At 38.7% G+C, this 20,074-nt stretch overlaps 1 protein-coding gene across 1 annotated transcript in view; it reads left to right on the forward strand.

Annotated features, from left to right (window-relative positions):
* ADK (adenosine kinase) overlaps nt 1–20,074 on the forward strand; it is a 268,966-nt gene that overhangs the window by 12,864 nt on the left and 236,028 nt on the right. The window contains exon 2 of the mRNA XM_054382192.1: nt 4,910–4,963. Within this exon, the coding sequence (XP_054238167.1) occupies nt 4,910–4,963 (54 nt within the window). The remainder of the gene's footprint in view (nt 1–4,909; nt 4,964–20,074) is intronic.

Here is a 20,074-nt window from a genome sequence, read left to right on the forward strand (position 1 = left end):
GGCAGGTGCAGCTGCACTAGTTTGGTGGAAATATGCAGCTGTGCAGTGTGATAATTTCTGCAATTAGGGCACTTTTTCTGGCCATCTTCATGACTGTGTTCAGCTGCTTTTTCAAAGGGGGTGACTGGAACATTGGCTACTCTTTTAGTCAGTGAAGGACATGTCAAAGTGCTAAAATGTATAGGTTTTGATATGTACAGTAGTTTTTGACACCTATGGTCTTGCTGTCTACCCTTGCATGTTTTTATTCTCAGGTTCCCTTTTTGAAATAGAATCTTGGGCAGTGATCAGAAGACTGTTATGTTTTGAAATGGTATTGAAGTCTGGTACTCGATAGGTGAAAAGAATAAACCATTATTTAATGCTCTAAGGATGTGTTGAACATTGAATTTCACAGGGCAGAAAACAAGAAAAAAGAGTGAAGTTGTAGTTCCTTCAGTTCTTTTGCCCACTTCTGTAGCATATTTGCTTCTTACTAGCTTAATATTAGGTGTGTAAGTATATAATACATGTGCAGTATGTTGTTCTGGTTGCTCGGATACTTTTAAATGTCCTTATTTTAAATTTTTCAACTGCACGTCTTTGGCTTCAATTTTGCATCTAGTATCTTGGATCCTAAAATGTGTTTTGGGGAAATTCTTCCAAATCTAACCCTCATGAATTAGGGAGAACCAAGTGGTTCTTAACAATCTTGCCCATGAAACACATATTGGGGAATATTATGCAAATTTTTCACTATGCTGGTTGGACTTTTTATTAAATACTTCAGTAGCTGTTTATGAAATAGAATATGCATCATGTCTTAGTACATAAAATGCTAATACAAGTTTGAACTTGGCAAGCATGTCCCTTCTGGGAAATTGTTTTTGCCAAGTTGCTACCAAGGCAGTAACTCTAGGGGTCAGGAAGAATATTTTCAAAATGCCATTTTCATTGTGAAAGAAAAGATGGGTGGTGGTAAAAAAAGGTTACATAAGCTAAAGTTAACCAAAGGAACCATTCTGCAAACCTCAGGGATAGCAACTGTGTCCCTTCCGCACCCCTCTGTGGTATGTCAGTAACATACCCGGGTGAAAAATCGCACATCTGTTAAACAGCATTCCCATTGTGATGTTACATGGTTTCTGTTGTAGCTGACTTACTCGTCTAAGTAGTGAAGGATTTTTTTTGCTGTCTATTTTTTTTTTCTTTCCACCCCACCCCACCCCCACCCCCCCTCAGTTTAACTGGGGGTTAAATTGTGATTTAGAGACGGGGAAAAAAATGTGAAGGAACAAGGAATCTGGCAGCTTGAAAAAGCTCTAAAATAAATATTATTTCTATATCTCAGCAAGTAAAATTGTATTCAGTTCTAGATGAAATAGCCTGATTTCTGTTCAGTGAAAAATCCTGCAGTGTTACTTGTAGGGAAGAATGGTTGCAACTTTATATGAGTATATTTTTAATGTATTTCCATTTACAAAATGGACTGCATATGAGCCAAAGGTATATCTGGCTATTACAGGCAGACCCTTTTAACAGATAGTGTAGTTGCATTTTAAGTAAGATTGCACATTTAGTGTCCTTTGGCTTCTGCAAGGTACTCCTTTTAGAATTTTCTGGTATCAATAAAAGTCTCATTGAGACAGGACAAATCACAGAATGTTAGAGGTTGGAAGTGACCTCCAGGGATTGAGTCCAACCCCCCTGCCAAAAGCAGGATCACCTAGGGTAGTCTGCACAGGAACACATCCAGGTGAGTTTTGAAAGTCTCCAAAGAAGGAGACAATACAACCTCCCCGGGCAGCCTGTTCCAGTGCTCTGTCACCCTCACTGTAAAGAAGCTTCTCCTCATGTTGAGGTGAAATCTTCTATGTTCAAGTTTGTATCCATTGTTCCTTGTCTTGTTATTGTGCACCACTGAAAAGAGATTGGCCTCTTCCACTTGACACCCACCCCTCAGGTATTTATAGACATTGACCAGATTCCCTCTCAGTCTTCTCAAGACTAAACAGCCCCAGGTCTCTCAGTCTCTCTTCACAGGGGAGGTGCTCAAGTTCCCTAATCATCCTCATGGCTCTCTGTTGAACTCCCTCCAGCAGATCTCTGTCTCTCTTGAACTGGGGAGCCCAAAACCAGACACAGGTTTCCAGGTGTGGTCTCCCCAGGGCAGAGTAGAGGGGGAGAAGAACCTCCCTAGGCCTGCTGGACACACTTTCTTGATGCACCCCTGGGTACTGTTTGCCCTCTTGGCCACAAGGGCACATTGCTGTTCCATGGAGAACTTGCTGTCTACTAGGCCTTGAAGGTCTTTCTCTGTGGAGCTGCTTTCCAGCAGGGCAGCCCCTACCTGTACTGGTGCCTGCTGTTATTCCTCCCCAGATGCAGGACCCTGCACTGGTCCTTGTTGAACTTCTTGAGGTTTGCCTGCACCCAGCTCTCCAGCCTGTCCAGATCTCGTTGGATGGCTGCACAGCCTGACAGGCTATCAGCCACCCCTCAGTTTTGTGCCATCAGTGAACTTGCTGAAGGTACTCTCAATGCCCTCATCCAGGTCATTGAGAAAGATATTGAACAAAAGTGGACTCAGTACTGATTCCTGGGGAAAACCACTGGCCACAGGCCCCCAAGTTGACTCTGTGACGCTGATGACGACCCTCTGAACTTTGTTGTGGAGCCAGTTTTCAATCTACCTCATGGACCAACTGTCTGTGCCTTGTTTCTTGAGCTTTTCTATGAGGATATTATGGGAGACAGTATCTAAAGCCTTGCTGAAGTCAAGGTATATGACATCTGCTGCTCTTCCCTCATCTATGTGTTTGGTCATGGAATGTGTCCAGAGAAGGGCCATGAGGATGATTAGAGGGCTGGAGCACCTCTCCTATGAGGACAGACTGAAAGAGTTGGGACTAATCAGTCTTGAGAAGAGAAGGCTCCGAGGAGACCTTATTGTGGCCTTCCATTATCTTAAGGGGGCCTGCAAGAAAGCTGGTGAGGGACTTTATAGGGTGTCAGGTAATGATAGGACTAGGAGGAATGTAACAAAAGTAGAAATGAGTAGATTCAGATTGGATGTTAGGAAGAAGCTCTTCACGGTGAGGGTGGTGAGATGCTGGAACAGGTTGCCCAGGGAGGTGGTGGAAGCCCCATCCCTGGAGGTTTTTAAGGCCAGGCTGGATATGGCTCTGAGCAACCTGATCTAGTGTGAAGTGTCCCTGCCCATGGCAGGGGAGTTGGAGCTAGATGATGCTTGAGGTCCCTTCCAACCGTAACAATTCTATGATTCTATTTCAAGCTGCCTGTTGGTGGCCTCATTGGCAGCTTCTTCCTGGTTTGGTGGCCTGAAGTAAACACCCACAGCTGTATCACTCATGTTTGCATGTCCCTTGACTCCTACCCATAAGCTTTCAATGCTTTCATCATCTACTCTGGGGTTAAGCTTAATGCATTCCTGTGGCTTATTCACATGGCAATATAGGAGAGATGTAGTGGCATTATGAAAAGATTGATACTGGTCTAGACTCTTTTTCATTAAAGAGCTTCACACTGTTCATAACAGAAAACATTTGGAATTAAATGTAAGATCACCACAGTTAAAATTTTGCTAGGAGGGTAAAGTATAAAGAAGACCAGGCAATTAAACCAAGTGACCCGAACCTGTTACTGAATAGTGTGTTACAGTATAGTCTACTTATTGTAAGAGTCAAATACTATCCTTGCTTTTAGAAGGAGAATTTGGATGGACCTCACTGTATCCTGATTAGAAGTGATTACCGTGATTATCTGAAGCATTTAGCAGCAAAGTGAATAAATGGATGCAAGTGAGCGGGATACTATGGCAAATATGACTGTCTCTGCATATGTAAACGAGAGAAATGGGTCAGTCATTTGGTGTCTTCTATGTTTGAATGCAGCACTGGTGAGCTTGAGAATGTGTTTCAGGTTGATGCTTGCATTTTAAATGAATGCTGGAAAAACAAGTTTCAGAAGGTATCAAGGTTTTTCATCTTATTTGAGACAAAAATCAATTTGCAAGATAATTTGATTGCAGCGTAACTCGTGGTTCTGCAGTTGGCTGGAGCAAGCAAAATCAGCAAAGGGACAGTGGGAACCTGCAGTGTGGGTAGTTAGCTGTCTACAGAACTATTAAATGGACACTTCTAGCTGCTTACATAGCTTGTGACTGTCTTATAAACTAATCAGCTAGAAAAGCCACAACAAACAAACCCTAAAAACCAAGTCTCCCAGAAAACAATAGCAGTTAGATTTGTAGAATGTTTTGAGATGGCAAAAGGTTTTGCTCTGAGGCAGAACAAAAGTGAGGTCACTGAAAGGTTTTGACAAGTGAGTGACAGCACAGTCTGCAGCATGACTAGTAGCAGCAGCCCTTGCTCAGGGAGACTCTTCCTTTTTCCATCTGATTCATGCAGTATGTAGGCAACCTATTCTGTTAAATTGCTAGTAAATAGAGTTTCTTTCTCTTGATCAAAAGGTGCCTCACTGACTCCAGAAATTTTCCTAAATAGCCCATTGTTATAGTATATTTTTTCCATAGAATGTTTTTGTGTCGATTATAATAGTTTTATTTCCTACAGGGGTAACACTACAGCCAGTTTTAGTGTTCATATTGTCTGTATTCCTTACAGTGTACAGTTTATGGTATGAAGATTTTTTTATATATATAGCAAGGCAAAATACCTCATATCATTTGAAGCTGTGATATAAACCAAAAGTTCTGTGTGAAGTTTAATTTAATAAACATGTAATAAACTTTTTATAAAACTTTGCTGTCTTTACAATATTTGAGGTACCCAAATCAACAAATACTACAGACTTTAATAATTTGCCAGTTTGAAACTACAGTACTACTTTTTATGGATACATTCTCAAAGGAGTAACTTCTTTTTGTGTTTGTTTTTTTTTTTTTAAGGTATGGGCTGAAGCCAAATGACCAAATTTTGGCAGAGGAGAGGCACAAAGAACTGTAAGCTCTTTTATGGTGCTATATATGTATGTTACAGGTATTTATTCTTATGTATATACATACATTATTATTAAGAACCTGAAGCAAAAATTGTGTGTTTTCATAAATAGCTTCTGCTCTTTAGTATTCTCTGCTGTAAATTACTACAACTTGTCTGAAAAGGAATTGCTTAAAAAAGAATGTTAAGATTTTTTTCATTAATTTGTTTTACAAATTCTTTTCTTAGCTGCAGTTGGTACATATGCAACTTATATGTCTCAGTGTTCATAGTTCACGTTTTATGTTATGACAGTGGTTATTCTAACAGCTACTGCCTGCCTGCACTAGGTCTGTATGTGAAATGTTTGTCTGACAGAAATGAAACAAAAAAAATTTACTTATTTATTTTTTTAAGTTTCCTTTCAAGTTCAGCGTTGACTCATTTCATTTTGAGTGCTTATGTTTTATCATGATCATTCCCACTTTTGAAGGTTTTCATCAGCACAACTGGGTTGTGGTGTGGAGTGTAGCTAAGAGCCACCAGTGCCCTGTCAGTTTTACAGAAATTTTGCCTGTTTTGGATAATATGATTTTGTAACCTGAAAACTGAAATATGATCCAGTGTTGAATGAACTTTTCTTTTGCCTTGAAGGAGAAGTATCCCTCGGAAGCTTAATCAGAGTTACTACATTAAATGGTGGAAAAGTAGTCACTAACTGTAAGACAGCACAACTGGAACATTCCTACTCACTTGTATGCGTAAGCATACAGGTTACCTAAAGCCAATACTATAATACTTTGTATTTCAGAATTTAGTTTAAAAATTCTCTTGTTCTTAAAGCTCTCCGTTGTGCGAAGTAATTGACTCTCTTATTACTGCTGCTTTCATTCTCACATGTTACATATAATACCACTGGCCAAAGAGCTACATTCAGTGCTTGAACTCAAGGTTTCTTCTTGCCTCACTATTCTCCATGAGCTACCTGAAAAATACTCAGTATAAATGTTCTCTTTGCTACCCCTCCAGTCTGTATTTTGTAACTGGTTTCTGTTTTTTTTGGGTTTGTTTTTTTTTCAACATAGTTAATTGATACAAAAGATTGTAGAAAATGATTCATTTGTGAGCCCTTATGTAATTTTATTCAGTGTCTTGTCCATGATGACTAGTTTAGTATTTTGTATTTTCAGAGAGTACACAGATTTTTACGATTATTTTTGTATTTCTTCCTTTCAAGATAAAGATAGTGGGGAATTAGGTCCTTTTTGTGTACATATGCATGCTTAACTATAAGAAAACCACCTTTTTTTTTTTCCCCTCACACTGCTCCCTTCTGTTTTGGACTTTAAGCCCTTGCACAGAGTTATCTGTTTCTGTAACTACACTAGCATTTTTTGCATTGTTTCATAGTATGTCCAAATGACTTTATCAGTGTAAAATGAGGTGACTGTTTCAGATTAAGATGTCAGTTTTTCCCATGTCAAAAGTTTGGATGTTTCTCAGTAAGGTCATAGATTTCAAACACTAAAAATAAATTCTGCTAACAAGATTTAATTCCTTTGGGGGAAAAAACCCCAACTTGCTAAGTGCTTTAGTGATTGAATTACTAGTGAAATAATGTTCTTTCAGAGTGGAAAAAGATATTCCACTTATGTTTGTAGATAATCATAATGTATTTGTGAAATTCAAACTGCTTGAGCTCCAGGCAAAAGATAGGCAACAGCAGTTGCCTTTGATTAGTTGATGGGATGGTTTTACAATGAGCACTTTCTCTAATGACAGAACGGTTCTGGGCAGCATGATTGTGATTAACCCATTAAATATGTTAGACCATATAAAAGGAGATAAGCTATGAGTATTAAAAGGACTAGCATGTTGAGGGATTAAACACAAGTTAAATAACATACAGATCTGTATTTTGGACAGGTCAAGTTGTACTGTGTACTCCAGCTTTGTTTGCACAATAGATACTGATTAAACTGAACATTTCGATCTGAGCTATTGCATTTAAAAATACTTAACCCCCCTAAAATCCTGTTTGAGCTCTTTATTTTCAGTATGTTGCATATTACTTAACCGCATATTAGTTACTGGCATATTTACATCATAGTCACTTTTTAAATTGAAGGGTTGGACTCCTTTTAAATAAAACTTCAAGTTTATTGAATTTTCTTTACAGGAATCAGCTTCAACAGAAACCTTCCTTTGTTTTTCCATTGTTACCAATACAGTAGCTCCTGAGATTGACTGTATGCTGTTGATTATGATTAAGAGTTTGAACATGTTTTTGCCATTGACTTTGGCATCTGGACCGTTGCTGGGTGCTTGACTGGGGCAAAACTCTTGTTGGTCAGGAGAGACCTTTGGAACTTCTCTAATGTGCTGTCTGCATTTCTCAGACCATGTTGACTGTATGGTAAAAGAACAGATTAGAGTGCTGAATCTCGTAGCACTTAGAGTCCTTCAAGCTAAATTCTCTGATTTAATTTACAGAAGAGTCATTAGATAATTAACTATTCCTTTCTGACATTTAGGAAGGCTTTTGTGTTTTAAAAGAAACGCCGATTCTGACATTTGGTGATGCATATCGACTTACTGCTAGAGTAATTGTCACTGATTTGGTTGTAGTCTTATTCTTAGGTTCAGTGACCTTATAACTAAGGTTTTCTCTTGAATCTCTCCTGATATTTTTAAGATAAATACAAATGAAGTTGTACTCTATGTATTCCTGTTCAGAGCCAAAATCCCCCTGCTTAAAATACTTTATCTTCCAGTCCGTGAAATGTCAGCAGCTTCTATGTTGACCCAGCTAGTAAAGAAGAATTTATTTGGCATTCTTCATCTAATATCACAAACATTTCCCTGTCACATATCCTTCAATTTCTTAGATAATTTCCATGTACCTGTTCTTTATAAAAATGTAATTTTTTTTTTCAGTAATAAATGCCTTGCCTCTGAAGTTAATTTAGCCTGCTATGCCCTGACTTGACTTGATCCTTTGTCCTTGAATCTTAGTTATCTAGAGATAGAAATACATCCAGTAAGACAGACTGGAGTATGGCATTGTACTTCTATTTTAAGAACTAAGGTATGAAAGATAACCCTATTTTGTTTTAATCCTTTTTTTTATTGTTCCCTGTTTCCAGTTCACTTTGACTGTAGCAGCCTATTAAAATTGTGTCTTCTCATTAGTGTATGCTTTTTATATCTTAAAGGAATTTGTTGGCACTGAAGTTGTAAGCTTGTGCATATATACATTCTTCCAGAGTTCAGCTGGAAATATCCACCCCACCTGTCCCAACCAGCTTCTGAAAGCACACAAGGTGAAGGTTACTGTTCTGCAGCTGAGCCATGAGCTCCCCAACTTGCTTCCATGAAAAATTAGCAGTTAGCTCAAACCATATTAACTGGTGATCAAGCAAAGCGTGCTGATGTTGTAGTGAATCAGATGAACAGTTCTATTTGTTTTCACAGTCTAGTTTATTACTCTGCAGTAAGAATAACAAAGATGAGTGAACAGAAGTATCTTCAGTTTGCACAGGTGTTTTAGAAGGCAAGCATGCTCTTGTGGCTGGACAGATACCGTGAAGATGTTTCCTACCTCCCCCAACCCAACTAATGCATATTGGAGGGAAAAAAACTATTTCATCCTGCAAGATTGCTGGGTAAACTTAGACATACTAAGATTGGTGAGCCCTTAATGTTTCAGATTCCCCCCCCCCCTTTTAAGAACAGCACATAAATTCTGAGAGAAATGGAAATATTTCCTCTGGCCTTGGTGTAGGTCTTTTAGAAGAGGTGCTCCTATTTTTAGTTCTCAGAACTGGACTGAATGACTCTACTAAAGGTCATATTAACCAAGTGTAAGCTTGTGTGTGTGTGGGCATGTGTGTTGCCTAGGGTCTATTTCTTTTTTTTTCCTTTTTTAAAAAAAAGCCCAACACACTATAGTTCCACATCAGAGATTTTTGAGAATAATTCTAAGCTACCTGCAGCAAGTGATGGAGAGTGATCTAAACTGTCTTGATATTAAAGTGTAATCAACTGATTTGTTTACCCAGTGCCCAGTATAGAGTCCATTTTCCCTGTGTAGAGAGTTTTCAGTAATACTCTCTTTTACAAAAATGTGCATTGTAGGAAAATCTTTGTAGCTTGACTAGTTTGTATGAATAGACAAATACATTCATTGTGAGTCTTAAAAGCATTGTTTGGAGTTTAGTGGTACCACTGAGTCTGTAAGCAATGTTTCTGGAGACTTGTTTTCATACAGTTTTGACACTTGGTTGTACAATTTTATAAACTGTTGTCTTTAAGCAGTTTTGGCCATGATGGAGTACTTAAATCTTTTTTTTGGAAGGTAGGTGAAGGAGAAAGGAAACATGGCAGCTATTTTGTGCCCCATGGCCACCTTTGCTTTGAAAATGTGCCTTTTTTACAGTGATAAAGACCATGAAGACAGAATGAGGAAGAAGGTAAATACAAAATTTCGTTTTTCTTCTGTCTGCTGTTTGATGTATTGCAGTCGGAAGGGGAAGGTAGATGTGTTCTTTGCTGCAGGTATTTCGTTCTTAGCTATGTACTTGCTATGTGAATACTTTTTCATAGTGAAACTGAACAAGGGAGAGAGGGATTCAAGCTTGAGAATAGCTATTTGTGTGAGTGGAGTTTTGAATTACATGTAACATCTGGGTTTCTTGCCTGTATTCTGGGTTTGCACCAGCCAAATGTATGTGAGTACTGGCAGGGTGAATGTTGGAGGCATAGTAGGGCTGTTAGGGGATTACAGAGTGCCTGTGTGATGCTTGGAAAAGAATAGAGAGATCTACAGTAGGGATTTAGAAATAGTCTGGGTATGTTAGGAAGCTAGGGGATGTGAAAAGTATTTGAACCTCGTAATAGGAATGTTGGAGTTTCCTTGTATTTGGGGTTTTACCTTGTGTAAATCTCTTTTTATCTCAACACTTAAGTGCAAAAGCTAGGGATCTGGATCCAAAACTCACTCACTATGCAATTACCCCATTGACGGCTCAACAGGCAGTGAGACAAATGTTGGGAGCATAAAGGGGTGCAACTTTTGGAAGCAACCAAGCTACAGTATTTTTTGCCACTAGAGGGTGTAACTTATCTTCAGTAACACTTTCCAAGATCCTTCTGTAAATATGGCTTTTACGATTTCATGTCCTGTTGGTGTGTAGGCTCTCTGCTTTAAGTGTCCTGTTCCCTCTCCCTGCCAAAAAAAAAAAAAAAACCCTGAAAAAGAAGGGAGAAGGTTGTTTTGGGGGGAAGAGATCAGAAATACTAAGCTTGAAATCTTTTGTCAGCCTACTCAATATGTGCTGGCAACTTAGATGATTTGTATGGTTGGAGTGTTGCATGAATCTGTCACAGATGTCTGTGAAAGCCATTGAGTTACTTTATGCAATATAACTCAGTTTAATTACGCTTAAGGTGATTAATATGTCATATGAAGTGTGATTTGGCAGTGAACTAATGTGGAAAACTGTTATGGCAATAAAAAGGTGTCCAGCTTCATGAGAAAGCTTACCAGTTCTGATCTCTGTGCAGCTTTATTTTAGGTTTCCTACTGATTTTTGTAGATCAGGCTATCGTATTGGCCCATTTCCTGGTGTAGATGTTTGTATGAGAACTTCAATAAAATGTCCCCTGTGGCACTGATACTCACTTTTACAAAGTCTAATACTTCTAGTGTTACTACAAGCTGAAAAAGTTAAACTGCTTCTAAAAATCAATAAATAGCAACTCAGAATGATCGTTCTTTGAAATTGCCATCTTTTCCCAATGCAAATAGAAACTGTTGTATACTGACACTTACTGTTGTAACCAAGCACTCTTTACATAAGCTTCCAGTAAATACTTGTGAATTTTGTGCAGTAAGAATCTGGATAATGAACTGTGGATATTGAAAAACATGTAAATGTAATGAACAAGGTAGGTGAGTGGGAAGAACTCTGCTGATCTGAAGTGCATTTTGTTAATCCTGTTCCCTGTGTTGCTGGCTCCCCCTGTAGAAATTACTTTAAATTGCAGATTAATTTCTCTAGAACTGTTGTATCACTTGTGGTATGTGTATAAAGGCTTGACTTGTGTGCAAAAGGAATGATTTATGGTTAGATACAAAAGTCTATTAAAAATTCCTTCTTCTATTTTTCCCTACAGTTCGCTGCTTGCTCCCCCCACAACGTTCTTTTAAATAATGCAAATTCGTGTTACATAAATCATCTCATGAAATTTTTGGTAACGAACAATCTTGCATAAAATTTCCAAAAGTTAGGAATCTAAATTACGGCAGAAATGCTTTTTCTTTGTTTGTGGGAGGCAGTCTGTACATCTGCTTATATTTTAAAGTGAAAGATTAGATAAGAATAAAGCTTATGTACCTCTGGGAAGCCTGAGCTGCTTATCTGAGACTTGTGTGACACAACACTTCCATGGTAGTAGGAAGGAGCAGTGCTGGAGGGGAGAGAAAAGGTTGGATGTGAAAGCCAGTGGAGAATCTAGAATATTTTTGTGTGCATGACATATGAGAATCCACACTGAAAGGTCTAAAAACAGGTCCTAGAGGATTGGAACATAATTTGCTTAAATCAAAGTACTGAAGTTTCTAGCGTCACATTCGTTGTTCTTCCTGAGACTTGCTCTTATGTGACTTAATCTCATGTATTAATTTTTCTTCTCTTACTTTCAGGAGGTATTTTTTAAGTACCTGTGTCATCTATTTTGACTGTCACTACCATATTGTAAGTGGTACGGCAGAGATAGCAAAAGATTTTCCAAAGGAAAGATATTTTGTGATGTTCCAAACTAATTGTAGCTCAGATTTGAGAGCTTTCAGGAGTTCTCACACTATTGGTTATTGAGTTAAATTGATCTTTCATCATAATTTATTATACTCTGAAAATATTTTCAGGAGTAGATGGAGTGACATGGACCTGCCTGGCTCTTCTGTGTAGTGAGCTAATGAGATGAGTTACTCTATTGCTCTTTCTGATAGTAATTGCTGTTACTTAGTATGTACTTTACATACTTTGTTTAAAGCAAGGGAATAGATTTTTGCTTTTTCTGCCTATTGCAATGATGCTTAAGCACAGACTGAGCAGATTGGCCACAGCTCTAAATCCAATGCCGGGACTTGGAAGGTTCAAGTATTCTGGGCTCTCCTGGAAGGGGTTTCAGCTTGCTGCTTGGTGGTAAGCCTACCTAGCAAAGGCTTCACAACCAGCACAAAATAGTTGCACCCTCTTGTCCTTCTGGGATTTATGGTTCAATATGCACTGTTTAGAATTGGACAGAATCTGTCTTTAGAATAGTAATTTTTGTGCTATGCATGGTAACACCAAACTTGAGATTTTGTAAAATTCAGAGATAACTGATCAGTCTTTTTACTGACTTGAAAGATATAGGCTGTCTTAGTATCTCTTAGAAAGTGTAAATGAAGCTGTTGCTGTGGTGTAGTTCTGAGATGTTAGAGTAATTAATTTTATGCAGCTCTTGCAGTGTATCTTGCAGCTTGAAATCTTTTGAGAGACAGAATGAGTTTTTGATTTAACATGGGAATTTTATTCCATTCTTTTACTGCACATTTTACACATTGTATTTGGCTCACAGTCGTCTGGAGAGAGCACTAGATTCAGAAGAAAAGTTAGTACCTGCCTGATTATTTTATGAAATTACAGTAATGTCTTTGTTTTCATAAAAGTAATGTGTGTGGACAAGAAGTTTGAGAACACCCTTCTTTTGGCAGTTCCATTTAAAATTCTGCTTTTGTTCAGATTATAATGAAATGCATAGTAAAGCTGTTGAAATTGTGGCAATGTTTGAAAGCTCCAGAAAACAGAGATGCAGTCAATATGGATATTGCCACAAGGTGGTGCTTTATGTAGTAGCTAGCTTTATGGTAATTAATCAAAGACTTCAGTTAAAGATGTGAAATGTCTAAAGCTTTTAAGTAGTTTAAACTTCTTGATGGTGCACTGTTGTCTTCTTGTTTAAATACTTCTAAGTTTGAGGTAAAGAGGCTTGCTACTTTGCATAGAGACTATATAAAAACAATGAAAATAAGGAATGTGCATTTTGTTGTCTGATGTGCATGCACAATTTGAGCATGAAATAAGATGCACCAGAGTATGGCCAGCAAAGCAGACTACAAATGTATTTGGTATAAAACTCAGTATTTTGGGGGTTTGTTTGTTTTGTCACTGGCATAATGTGGTTGAGACACGTCAAAATCATTTACAAATGCTGTTAGTATGATTATCTAAAAGCTATCCAGTGCAAAAAGAAAGTAGAAGTATTAATTATTTAGTTTGTGCTTTTTTTTATAGCCCTAAGAGTAGACATAGAATATAAGCTTTCAATATTTTTGCATTTTAATAAAAACTGGTCTGTAACAGAAGACATGCTGTAACTGAATCTTAAAAATATTTTTGAATAGCTTCAGGCTTTTGTGAACTCTTGGAATCTTAAAAATAAAATTTACTGCTTGAATGGCCTCTGGGGGTGTGTGTGTTGTGTTTAAATGCGTAAAGTATGTAACATTATTTCCTGCTAACTCTATAAGAGTCATAGTCAGGATATAACAGCACCATTTTTCCTAAATAATCAGATAATGAGCTGTTTTGTGATGTAGTCCTGTTCTTGGACATTTTTGTGCTTTTCAGTGAATATGTAGTTTTCCTGTGCTGGGACTTGAGTTTGCTCATTTCAAATCTTTATCAGTCAGACTATTTAAACTGAATTTCCAGAGAAATTCAACTGATGTCTTGCTTGTTACAGTATTATAAAAAAGGCACGATCACATCAGGTATTCCATTTCCAAAGCTGCTAATGCAACATCACTGTTCACTGATTTAGCTTTAAAAATATCGTCATTTACACAGGTAAGCTCTCTGAACAACAACAAAAAAATCTAAGTAGCTGTACAGTTTATCAGCAACTGAATGAAGTAGGTAAGTCTCTGTCTATTCAGTCTTTCCTGGGTTAATCTTAACCCCAAGAGTACCAATTAATGCTTGGTATAGTGGATTGTGCTATTTTAAAGGAAGCTATCCTCTATCAGAGCAGATTAAATGGCTTATGTGAAAATACTTTAGTAGCTGTCCATTTATTGCCTTTCTCTTCACAGAAGTTTAGAAGGAAACCTCAGGAGATCATTTAGTTTCATTCCCCTAATCCAGCTAGAGATGCATCTCTGATGTTCCTGCCAGAGGTTTGTTTAGCCTCCTCTGAAAGTCTTTGAAATAGTAAGATGTCATGTGGAGACAGTGCAATCTTACTACATAAATTTTACTGGTGTGCTTCTTCATTCCCACTGAGAAGTTCCCCCTCCCTATGCTAAATGTACCTTTTAAGCCATTCTGAATGCAGTTCAGTTCTGCTAGCTGTCCTGTTCTCCACTGATGCAGAGATTAATCCCTTCCTATTGATTTTATTTTTATGTTTTCAGTTCTGTCCTTTTCTCCTCATCTGTAGACTGGGCAATGTAGGATACATTGCTTCCTGCAGCTTGCATCATCTCAGCTTCTTCGAAATTTCACTGCTTTCCTCTGGCCTCCCTCCAGTTGTTTTAGGTACCTTATGAAGTATGTTGCCAAAACCACTTCCAGCTGTGGCCTTCCTGTATGTAGTATGGAATGCTAAAACATCAAATTAAAACACATTAAACTCAAAGCTGACAGAGTGCTGTATTCTGGGAAATACTATTGGAATCATAACTATTTATCTTTAATTTTTAAATTTTCTTGTAATTTTGGAGATGCTGATTGATGTCTTAGGATTAAAATTTAGTTTGTTACTAAAATTCAGATTAATTAAGAAACAAGGCTGATAAAAATCCACTTGGAATTTACAGCATCTCTTATGTCATACGTTTTTTAAGTTTAAGAGTAACTGAATTACTACTTAACCCCCATTCAGATATGATTGACTTCCCACACATGAATGAATGAATTCAGGAAAAGAAAGTAGATACTTAAAACATATCAAGTAGTACACTCTCAGAAGCCCTCTAGATAGACTACATAAACCAACAATGAAATCAGATTCCTTGTATAATTTCTACAAGTGTTTCTTTGCGACTTAAATTTCTAATATGGCTTCAGAGAATTGAAAATTGCTTGTTTGGAATGACTGCTAGTTTGTGTTGGGTTTGGGAGTGGATAATTCTTACTAGCCTCCTGGTAAACATGAGACTGTGAGTTGAAGGCAGTTTGATCGCTTTCAGACTGAAGTGATCAAAATTGTATGTAATTTATTTAGGCAGAACAGTTCTCTGTACATCTGAAGTAGGTTTTATGGATCAACATTTCTGTTGCCAGAAATCACAATACAAAATCTGGCAATTCTGCTTTGTTACAAAAGTTTCCCATGCATCAAATATGCTGTAAAGAACACAAAGTGGCAGAGGGCTTGCTCATGCAACACAGAACCAATGCCTGTAAGTCTGCTAAACAGAGGAAAAACAGTGAAGAGGGAGTTGAACAGATGACAGAATGCATAGGAGTGAGATGGGGAAAAATGCAATGGTTCTAAACTGGGGAGCCACAGCAGTGCAGGATTGGCAGGACAAGGCCATATGCAAAGAGAATGTACATATGCATTTCCTAGGGTAGGGCTCTGTGCACCTACCTACCCTTACAGGCACAACCGTAGAGGAGGCAGAGTAGCCAGTAGCATGAGAAAAATACTGAGATTTAAGCCATTTAAGTTAACATCTTCCACCACACTACTGAAAGTTCACTGTCTGATTTAATCAGAACATACTTAGCAGTGTTACTAAGTATGTCTGGTGTGGATATGTGGTTTTACATTTGTAGGGAGGTTAGTTTGTGTTTTAATATAGAGCTGATTTGCCTTCTTACTGATCATGAATAGCTTTGAAAACTTGCCAGGAAACATTTTCTGATCTACATACTTGCATAGCTCAGTAATCATTGTATACGAGTGTCTCAGACATTTACATTAGTTTGTTCTTGCAGCTTCCTGTTAGGTAAGAGTGTAATTTTATGGATTTGTGGCCAAAGCAAACAGAAAGTAGGTGGCTCCAAATTGCATGGGAAACTTGCTGCAGATTGAGAAGCTGCATGTCTTAACCACCAGGCCATCTGTTTGTTCTGAAGGAGGCCTCTTGCCCTAATACTGTGCTGGCTGTATGATCAGATGACCTTGATTTACATGAAGTGGAAACAGCAGCTGACACACATTGCAGTTTCTGTCCCCAAACCAGTGATCACAGATGGAGTGCAGCTGCTGCAAGGGGTTCAGTGATACCTTGTGGTCACATGAGTTGGCTACAGCTGCCAGTGTCTCTGCTGAGCAGTTGAAACCAATGTACATTATTCAGACTGGTGCAGGAGCATGTGGGAGGTGATGAATATAAACTCCCTGTGCCAGTTAAGTATCTTAAGCATTCTGCCTCCATTACATGCATCCTGGCCTGGCCTTGTCTCTTCAATTGATGTAGCTGGTTGTGATTGTGAGGGGAATAGCAAGAGAACTAGTGAGTGAGAATCTAAGGGTACTCATTAATTTTAGTCATGAATTTCTAATATCTGCTTAAAACTGAATATACACTATACACCTGTTCTAGCAAACTCCTGGCCAAGCTGTCAGCCTGTGGCTTGGACAGGTGCACAGTCTGCTGGGTTAAGAACTGGCTGGCTGGCTGTGCCCAGAGAGTGGTAGTGAATGGTGCTGCATCCAGTTGGAGGACAGTCACTAGTGGTGTCCCCCAGGGATCAGTGCTGGGCCCAGTCCTGTTTAATATCTTTATTGATGATCTGGCTTAGGAGATAGAGTCCACCATTAGTAAGTTTGCAGACACCAAGCTAGGGGCAGGTGTTAGAGTGTAGGAGGGCTCTGCAGAGGGACCTTGACAGGCTGGATAGATGGGCAGAGTACAACAGGATGGCATTTAGCAAGTCCAAGTGCTGGGTTCTGCACTGTGGCCACAGCAACCCCATGCAGCACTAGAGGCTGTGGTTGGAGTGGCTGGAAAGGGACCTGGGGGTACTGATTGACAGCCGGCTGAACATGAGCCAGCAGTGTGCCCAGGTGGCCAAGAAGGCCAGGGGCATCCTAGCCTGTGTCAGAAGTGGTGTGGCCAGCAGGACTAGGGAAGTCACTCTTCCCCTCTACTCTGCACTGGTTATGCTACACCTCGAGTACTGTGTCCAGGTCTGGGCTCCTCAATTTAAGAAGGACATGGAGATACTTGGACATGTCCAGAGAAAGGCAGCAAAGCTGGTGAGAGGGCTCGAGCACAAGTCCTATGAGGAGAGTTTGAGGGAGCTGGGGTTGTTTAGCCTGGAGAATAGGAGGTTCAGGGGAGACCTTATTGCTCTCTACAACTACCTGAAAGGAGGTTGTAGACAGGTGAGGGTTGGTCTCTACTCCCAGGCAACCAGCGACAGAATGAGAGGACAGTCTCAAGCTGTGCCAGGTGAAGTTTAGGCTGGAGGCCAGGGGAAAGTTTTTCACAGAAAGAGTAAATGGCCAGTGGAATGGGCTGCCCAGAGAGGTGGTGGAGGTGTTCAGAAAAAGCTTGGATGTGGCTCTTGGAGCCATGGTTTATTGTCAGGTGGTGTTGGTATTAGGTGATACGTTGGACTTGATGATCTCTGAGGTCTTTTCCCACCTGGGTGATTCTGTGATTCCTGTTCTGCTTGTCCTAAATTCAGGTCAGCAGGATCTGTATTGGACCAAACCAGGAAGATAAAATCACAGTCTTCTGCTGTATTGAAAAAAGTGTTTTGTGAAATTCGGTGCGAAAATCTGTTGAGTACTGTAAGATGAAAGTAAATGCTTACACAAGATATGCAACTGCAGTAAACACTGTGCTTTTATACTGCAGTGATAAGTTATCTTACGATTTGGGGAAAGCTGAGATGGGCTACTTTAATTTGCTTCTGAACTCACTTCAATAATGTTTCTGGAGTAAGTGAACTCTTAAGCTAACATTTCTAGCATTCAGCAACATTGAAGTATGTCTGCATGCAACAGTAAATAAGCCCTTCTGTTGCTACAGTCCTGCACAGATTTCTAAGTTCTTGAGGAAAGGGTGGTGGTGGGAGGGAAAGTTTTGGGCTATAATCCTAGCAGCAGTGTTAGGAATGTTTTAAAACAGCAGCTTTCTTAAACCTATCAATGTGTGAACGTTCAACTTCACATGAAAGAGAGAAAAATTGTGTCATCGTAATTGTCCAAATATATGTTAGTTGGTGATAAAATTTGAGTCTCTTTCCGAAGTTGGAAGGCTGTGTCTGTGTTAAGTATTGGATGCTGAACTGTGTCTCTATTCTGAGAAAAACACCCTGCAAGTATCTTAAAAAACGGTTCGTTCTTTTATATTTGCTCTTGTCATACTGGTTATTGCAGATGGCAATTGCTGTACAAAAGTCTTTTTTTCCTTTTATTTTCTTCTGCAATTTCTTTTGGCTCTGTCACAGGTGCTTACTATGAGTAGAGGTCACCATTCTGATAGCCAGAAATATGGAACATTATCTTTTCTGAGGAACTAAGACATCAACTGAATGAGAAGTTTAACTGAATTTGATTTAAAAAAAAAATAGGAGAAGGAATGAGCAGGCCTAAACCACAGAATGGTTGGGGGGTGTGTATGTGTGGTTGGTTTTGTTTGTTTTTGTTGCATTTTGTTGTTGGTTTTTTTTTTTTTTTGGAGGAGAAGTGTTTTGGTGTTTGATTTTATTTTTGTGTGTGGTTTTTGCTTGTTCATTTGGTTAGTTGTGGGGTGGTTTTTTTTTTTTTGTTCTTGTTTTTTTGCTTAGTTGTGTGGTTTTTTTTTGTTTGTGTTTGTTTTTGTTTTGTTTTGTTTTGTTTTTTAAAGTATGTACTGAAAAGCCACTGGATTTTCTACCTAAAAAGCTATAAGGAGCTTCCTAGTTCAGACAAAAAAAAAAATATCAAACCACGTTTTCAACCTTCAGTGAATATATTGGTAGGATTTCAGCACTGGGATAAACGTGCTTTACAGATCTTGTCAGTATTTACAAGTCACAGTTTCTTACATTTGATACTTGATGTTCAGTATTGATTTTGCACAATTACTTGCTATGCAGTTGCTCTTTTCAGCCTTCTCACCAAGAGCCTTATATTCTTGTGATGCTGGTTGGTCAAAACCCCCTGTGAGTAGAAGTGGAAATAACCCTATGTAGCTGATTTACAGTTGTTCCAGCAGGATCACTGCCAAGTGACAAACTTTTTAAAGGGGTAATATTGCCACTGGGTGGTGCTATTGTTATGTTATTTAACTTACATTCCGTGATAAGGTGGACTGGGTGAAATCTCCACCCCTGTCCTCCCCAAAGATTTTTGTAAAGATCTGCTGCAAGAAAATCTTCTGTATCCAGATCACAGTACCAGTGGGAAAGTAGTCATCCATAACCTGCGTTTTCACAGAAGATGTGCAAAGGTTATTCTACCCAGTGTGATCTGTATTTGATCTTTGCAGATGAATGTTCAGTACAAGTTTGGACGAAAGCCTGCGGCTTCATAATACAGTTGGTTTGATGGCAGGTGATGCTCTTGAGGAACGGGATGTATTTGAGCCAATCAACTCTGTGAAATCTGCATATTCATAATACATCTAATTATCCAGGAAGAGATGCTGAGTTACTGAAATTGTCACTTTGAGCGGTTCCCTAACAGGGGGACTGTCTTTTAAAACGGCAGGGGTTACATAGTCATCTACCTATTACATTACCAAAAAAAGGAAAGTTTTTACTATTTTATGCAAATATACTGCATTGCCTCCTAGAAATGAGAAGGTAGATCAGCTTTTGGAAGCCCTTCATGTTTTTTTGAGGGGGGAGGAAGTGAATTCTTATAAATTTGCATTTCAAGAAGTAAATAAGTACTTGGAAAGGTGTGCTGCCTTCTAAAGATTGCAGTTTGATAAGCTAGAGACTTGAGAGTTAAAATGGCTTTAGAAATTTCTGAAATTTATCTTTGAATATGCTGTGAACAATTGGAACATGCTCCAATTTTCCTATAAGATGGCTAAAAAATTACCTTTTTTTTTGTGCTTGCTCTCTCTCACTTCTATTTTTTTCATCTGTCTGGAGCAATTGTAGTAATTTTTTTTTTTTTTTTTTTTGAAG

Source organism: Indicator indicator, chromosome 7, assembly GCF_027791375.1.
Source record: "Indicator indicator isolate 239-I01 chromosome 7, UM_Iind_1.1, whole genome shotgun sequence".
NCBI lineage: Eukaryota > Metazoa > Chordata > Aves > Piciformes > Indicatoridae > Indicator > Indicator indicator.